The sequence below is a fragment of the Echinops telfairi genome, unplaced genomic scaffold, assembly GCF_000313985.2.
Source record: "Echinops telfairi isolate 266 unplaced genomic scaffold, ASM31398v2 ScPeMD7_2;HRSCAF=8, whole genome shotgun sequence".
NCBI lineage: Eukaryota > Metazoa > Chordata > Mammalia > Afrosoricida > Tenrecidae > Echinops > Echinops telfairi.
Genome location: NW_022103898.1, coordinates 4,014,686 through 4,020,778, shown reverse-complemented (window position 1 = coordinate 4,020,778; position 6,093 = coordinate 4,014,686). Strand labels below are relative to the sequence as shown.

At 60.8% G+C, this 6,093-nt stretch overlaps 1 protein-coding gene across 2 annotated transcripts in view; it reads right to left on the bottom strand.

Annotated features, from left to right (window-relative positions):
- Nucleotides 1–3,543: 3,543 nt before the first annotated feature.
- CERK (ceramide kinase) overlaps nucleotides 3,544–6,093 on the bottom strand; it is a 40,079-nt gene continuing 37,529 nt past the window's right edge. For both annotated transcript variants that reach the window (XM_030886154.2, XM_045290681.1), the window contains exon 13: nucleotides 3,544–5,676. In XM_030886154.2, the coding sequence (XP_030742014.1) occupies nucleotides 5,604–5,676 (73 nt within the window). In that variant the 3' untranslated portion in view covers nucleotides 3,544–5,603. The remainder of the gene's footprint in view (nucleotides 5,677–6,093) is intronic.

Genomic DNA, 6,093 nt, shown 5'->3' with positions numbered 1-6,093 from the left:
CAGCTGCACACCAACAGGGAGGCCTATAGACTGGGCAGTCTGATTGCTGGCCGAGGGCATGGGCAAGAGAAGGGCCAGGAGCCCAGCCGAGTGGACACTCCAGTCTCCCCAGACAAAACAGACTCCAGGCCGGGGGTCTTTTACTGCAGAGCCATGGTCTCAGCCTCGGGATACAAATCCCACTGCCCGGCAAGAGGGGGATGCTGAGCTCACCCCAGACTGGACTCAAAGGTGCACACAAGCTGGCCACCACTGACGTCACCAGCTGAGTGGTGCTCCATGGGGTCAGGGAAGATCAACAAGGGCCACCCTCAGGCACCTGGACATCGGGGTAGCGGCCATGGTCAACTGCACACAGCTTAGAGCACATCCGATATGGACAGAGCGAGAGTCTGTCCCAGAGGCACGAGTTATGTGTGTCTGTCTGTCCTGGGGACACAAGAGTGTGTCTGTCCCAGAGGCACGAGTTATGTGTGTCTGTCTGTCCTGGGGACACAAGAGTGTGTGTCTGTCCCAGGGGCACAGGGTGCCTGTCGGTCTGTCCCAAGGGCACAGGGTATGTGTCTGTCTGTCTCAGGGGCACAGGGTGTGTGTCTGTCTGTCTCAGGGGCACAGGGTGTGTGTCTGTCTGTTCCAGGGGCACAAGGTGCTTGTCTTATCTGTCCTAGGTGCCAGAGAGTGAAAGCCTGTCCCAGGTACTCAGGGCACGTGTTTGTCCCCAGTAAACAAGGGTGTGTGCCTGATCCAAGGACCGGCGGGTGCGTGTCTGCCCTGTGTCTGCCCCAGGGACATGAGGGCGTGTTTAACAGGGACCACGCATAGGTGTAGAGCACCAAGAGTCCCATCCTTCGCAGAGCGAGCCACCTGCTGCTTTCCCAGGCCCCCTACAGTGGAAGTTCAAGATATGTAAGAAAAAAAAACAGTTTGGAAATTCTAAGCTGGCGGGTCCAGAAATCAATCTCTCTGTCTCTGTCACGCACACGCACACACAACACAATCCTACAAATGGACAGCAGTCGGTGCTGGAAAGCCCAGTGCTACAAAGCAATCGCAGTGAGACCGGAGCCTGCATTGGGGGACAAATGTCGTGTGGGACCCACAGAGTCCTGAGGGGGCCCCTGACGGATGGGCCACAGGTAGAAGGACATTGAGTGCTGACATTCAGGTGACACTTGTCACAGGGTCCCTGAGACAGCTTCCAGGCCATCGAGTCGCAGGAGGTCCATGGGGTGGACATGCCCTCGAGAAAACCTCACAGTGGAGGGGCGTGGGCGGGTGGTGGCCCCAGGGAGAGGGGATCGGGGAGCAGGGAAAGATCTTCTTGCCGGAGAAAACTGCAGGTCCAGATGGACTGGGCCCCTCTCGACCGAAGCCTCAAGAGCCAGACTACCCTGGTGGACACGGGGCCGCGGCCCCGAGCGGAAGGGGGCCGCTCCCTGTTCTGTGGGAAGAACAATTTTGTTGTTAGAAGTTGCTGAGACAGGAGGAAGGGGTTTGAGGTCGAGGGAGGGAGCACATGATAACTCCTCAATGAGCCCTTCACACATCTAACCCACAGGCGTCCCAGGAAAAGGAGCGGGCCCACAGGGGAAATGGCCAGGGATCAGGGATATTAGCATGGAACCAGTGACCAGGGATCAGGGTGGTTGGAAGGTAACCAGTGACCAAGGATGGGGTAATTGGAGTGTGACCAGTGACCAGGGATCCGGGTAGTTGGAGGGTGACCAGGGATGGGGTAATTGGAGTGTGACCAGGAATCCGGGTAGTTGGAGGGTAACCAGTGACCAGGGATGGGGTAGTTGGAGGGTAACCAGTGACCAGGGATGGGGTAGTTGGAGTGTGACCAGTGACCAGGGATCGGGGTAGTTGGAGGGTAACCAGTGACCAGGGATGGGGTAGTTGGAGGGTAACCAACTACCTTCTCCAGGGGCTAGTCCAGCAGAGGGACCTGGGCTGGTCCAGTGCCTGGAGAAGGCGAGTAATTGTACCACCGCCCCCCTCCTTGTTGCTGCTTAATTGATTCTGGTTCACAGGGACCTCGTGACAAAGCAGGACTGTCCCCTGGGGCTTTGTAGCCTGGGATCGCCAGCTGTGCTCCCAGGAGGCCGCTGATAGGCTTGAACTGCCAACCTTTCAGTAAGCAGCTGTGGGTGGAGCATTGCAGGGCTCCTTGTCCGGCATGAAGGGGTCAGGTAAGTATCACAGACGGAGAAGCAGGCTGCGCGCCATGGAAGGATCTAGAAGGACCTGCCAGGTGGGGTGAAAGGAGCGAGCCTTAGCTGCAACTTTCCAGCTGCCAGCGGTGTCCCCGCAGTGCCCTCTGCTGCCCACGTCCAGCACTGAGCCAGCAGAAGCCAGCCATTGTGAGCACCCACTCACCCGAGTTCCCATCCCCATGCTGCCCCGAAGCTCGCAGGGCCCCCGGCGCTGCCCACCCGCACGGACAGAGCCCACCACACGCCTGCAGGCCGACAGACATACCACAGGAGCTACCCCCAGGGCCCGGGCTCTTCCACAGTGACCGCCTGGGGATGTCAGCGTGGGAACACAGGCTCCCGAGGGCGGGTCCCTCCCTCCCAGGACCCAGCAGAGGGGTCTGGGCCAGGCCTCAGGGGACACACTGGCTTCTCAGACCCCAGGGAAAGCATGTTCCAGAACCAGGATATGTTGGGACCGCTGGCTGGATGGCCAGGGAGCCCTGCCTGCCTCCAGTCCAGTCACGATACTTTCCAAGGATGGACAGCGGTGCCTCCTTGCTAGTCAGGGACACTGCCCCGAGCCTGTGAGAACATTCCAGAAGGTCAAGTGAACTGATGTGGCAGGAAGTGGGGGTGGGGTGGGGAGCGAGTGCTTGTCCATGGGGGACAGCTCGGAAGAGGAGCAGGGAGAGCGGTTAGTTGCACAATGGAAGGGTGTCATCCCCCACCATCCAGTGGCTGCTGGAAGCCTCGTCAGCCTGGTGTATGCTGGGTAGATCCTACATCCCAACCCCCACTGGAGACGCTTGACCAGGAAAAAGGAGGGACGTGGAACGGGACTTTCAGCCATCCTGGGCTCCAGGAACTGGACAAACGCCGGGCACTATTGCCCTGAGATCATCCTCTCTAACTTGTAAGCCAGAAACATCCCTGAATTGTCTGGAAAGCCGGCTGGTGGGTTAGCTACGCTGGCTGGAAAGACGTGCTCTGGGCAGCCTGCTCTTGGAAGGCTGTCTACGGGGGGAACCAACAGATGCGTCTTGGGAGAACAGCCAGGCCGCTCCTGGGAAGCGAGGTCAGGGAGACTTTATCCCACGCACTTTGGGGCCTGTGGTCAGGAGAGAGCGGCCCCTAGAGAAGGGTGTCATGCTTGGAGAAAGCTGGGGAGGGACTCGTGAAGACGGGCGGACAAGGGGGCTGCAGCCATGGGCTCCCAGGGGGCGATTGTGAGGGTGGCACAGGTCGCTATGGGCCGGAACCCACTCGCCGGAATCACGATGGGTCACCCACAGCAAGGGTGGGTGGACGCCCCAGAGGAAACCCCCAGCTTGGAAAACGAGGAGTCTTCTGCCCAAAGTGTCTTTATTGTTGCCTTCTCAGACTGACCCGCCCACGCGTCCCACCCACTCTCATCTTGGAACCAGCAAGATTTGAGAGAGAAGGGGGCACCCCCACCCCACCCCCATCAGTGAGACAGGCCCGGCCCCTCAGCTGGCGGCGGGCACAGGTGTTGGGCTCTCGCCGCCGCCTCTGGGGCAGAGTCCGTACACTGCTGCCGGGCTCGGTGGCTGCCTAGGGCTCTACTCATGAATCAAGACTGGGACACAGCTTCCAGAGGGTCCCAAGCGCTCACGGACGACCGCCACTTGTCTTCGGTTTTCTTTCTTAAAGCCCCGAAGGATGGGAGTTGATGTCTCCGCTGAGGGAGGTGTCCCTTCCCATCTGACTGCAGGTCACCCAGTGGGCTCCAGGAGCCCAGAGAAGCTTCCAGGCTGGCCCTTGGGAGTGTCAGGGTGCACCGGGGCGGGCCCCCAACTGGGGCTCTGGTGTGGGCAGGGCATTGTCATGCCAAACGTGAAATGCTTACTTTTCAGCAGCTGGGTCTGATTCTAGGAAATTCCAAGTGGGCCTTAGGGCAGGCCCTGCCAAGGAAAGGCAGCCAGGGCGGGGAGTGGGGGTGTGTGCAACAGAGATGACAGGAATGTTGGGAGGGGACCTTGGTGAGCACTGAGGTTGGGCCAGCTGTTGGCCGGGAACGGCCCTCCATACTGAGGTCCCAGGGAGTGCAGGCCACGCACAGCAAGTCCTCCACTGCAGACGAAGGTGGCCACTGCTCACCACCAGCCTCCTGAAGGACGAGAAGAGCCACCTCCCAGAGGATTATAGAGACCCACCTTGTCTGTGCTGGTGCGCTTGACGCTGCCCTGGGTTCCAACGGGGCTCCCATCACATCCGCCCTGAGACCAGTGCAGTCTGCAGACATGCCACCTGCCCGGCGCTGGAGTAACGTGTCCATTGCACCACAGCCCGCCTGTGGCTGCCAGCCCTCTCTCTGTCCCTGCAGACACTCCTCCACGGCCGGACGGACAGAAGCGACTCAGGAGGGTGGAGATGTGGCTGAGTGGAAGCCCTGGACTGAAGGAGGAATGCCGTCCTCCTAGCTCCCCCTGACCAGCCGCAGTCACTGGGGTCAGAGACAAACAGATGAGGGGACGCCAAGACCCCCGTCAGGCCGAGAGCAAAGAGACGTCCAGTAAAGGCCATGGAATGAGTGGGATGACGGGGACAATGCAGGGGGACCCCACAGCCAGCAGACCCCTGAGCCGGAATGCCAGCCTGTGGGAGTGGGGGCAGGCTCAGCTCGCAAAGGGCTCCCCAGGCGTGTTTTTGTGCCCCCATAATGCCAGCTTCTCCCCGTGGCCCCCTAGAGCCGAGCAATAGCCAATCTACTCGGTGTCCACAAAGAGCGGCGTCCTGGATGGGTGATGGCCCGGATCTGTCGGGTGCTTTCCAAACTGCCCTGAGGCTGTTTCTGGAACACCCAGCCCTGGCCCCTCCCCGTGCACACACGGTAAAGCCCAGGGGCCCTGGGTGGGCCCAGTGGATTCAGAAGCAAGACTGGGTGGGAGGCTGGGGTTTGAAAGCTCTGTCTTCCTGGTCACCTGCATCACTGCTGCAGGGACAGCTGGCCTCCCACCCTCCCTCCCCTCTCTCAGATGCACCGTGGCTGCCGGGGCATCGTGAATCCAAGGGTCACAGAGTCCGGACTGAAGGGAAGACAGGGTGGGTGCAGGCAACTGCGGGAAGGACCACCTTCTTGGGGTGGGGGAATCTCCACCACCGTCTCACCACCTACTGGGTTGTGCATGTATGGTCATGTATGATTGGGTGTCTAAAGTGACTGCAGGAGAGCCGGTCGGCCCAGTGGCTATGAGGTCTAGAAGCCATGGTGCCACTGGCTCTGCGAGAAGCCCAGCGCATCCCAGGGGCGCAGGGTGCCGGATATGTACAGGACGCTGGACAACGGGCACTCGCCTACGAGGTCACTATCAACGTAAGCAACTGTGTGCTGTGGCCTCTCCTCCTCTCCTTGGTGCTGTGGGAGGGGGCGGTGTTGGCCACATCTCAGCCGTGCGATGCCTGCTTCGGCCCGTCCTCAATCCCGCGGGCAAAGAGCTGGACCAGCTGACAGTGGACCCTGCGGAGACAACAAGCCGCGCAGCTGAGCCCTGGCGGCCCCCCACCCCACCCCAACCTGGCCTCCTCTGCCTGGGCCCCCAGTTGGACGCTTGTTCGCTCACCCCCTGGGCAGCCTATGCTGTGCCAATAGTGCAGGGCACGGAGCATCCCACTGCCAGCCGGAAGGTTGGAGGTTCAACCCCCAGCTACCCCCGTGGAGAAGGATGAGGATGGAGTCTCAGGCAGTTCTGGTCTGCCCAGCAGGGGAGCTGTCAGTCAGAAGTGAGTGGAGGGGATGTGGGGGAGTGGGCTTGAAGGAGCCGGGGACCAACACCTGGGCTGAGGCTGCTCCTCACGCCCAGTCGTAGAAAACAGGTGTGCCCATGACTTATATCAGGGCCCAAGTGCTCCCCACCACCCAGTGCAGGGGGGGGGG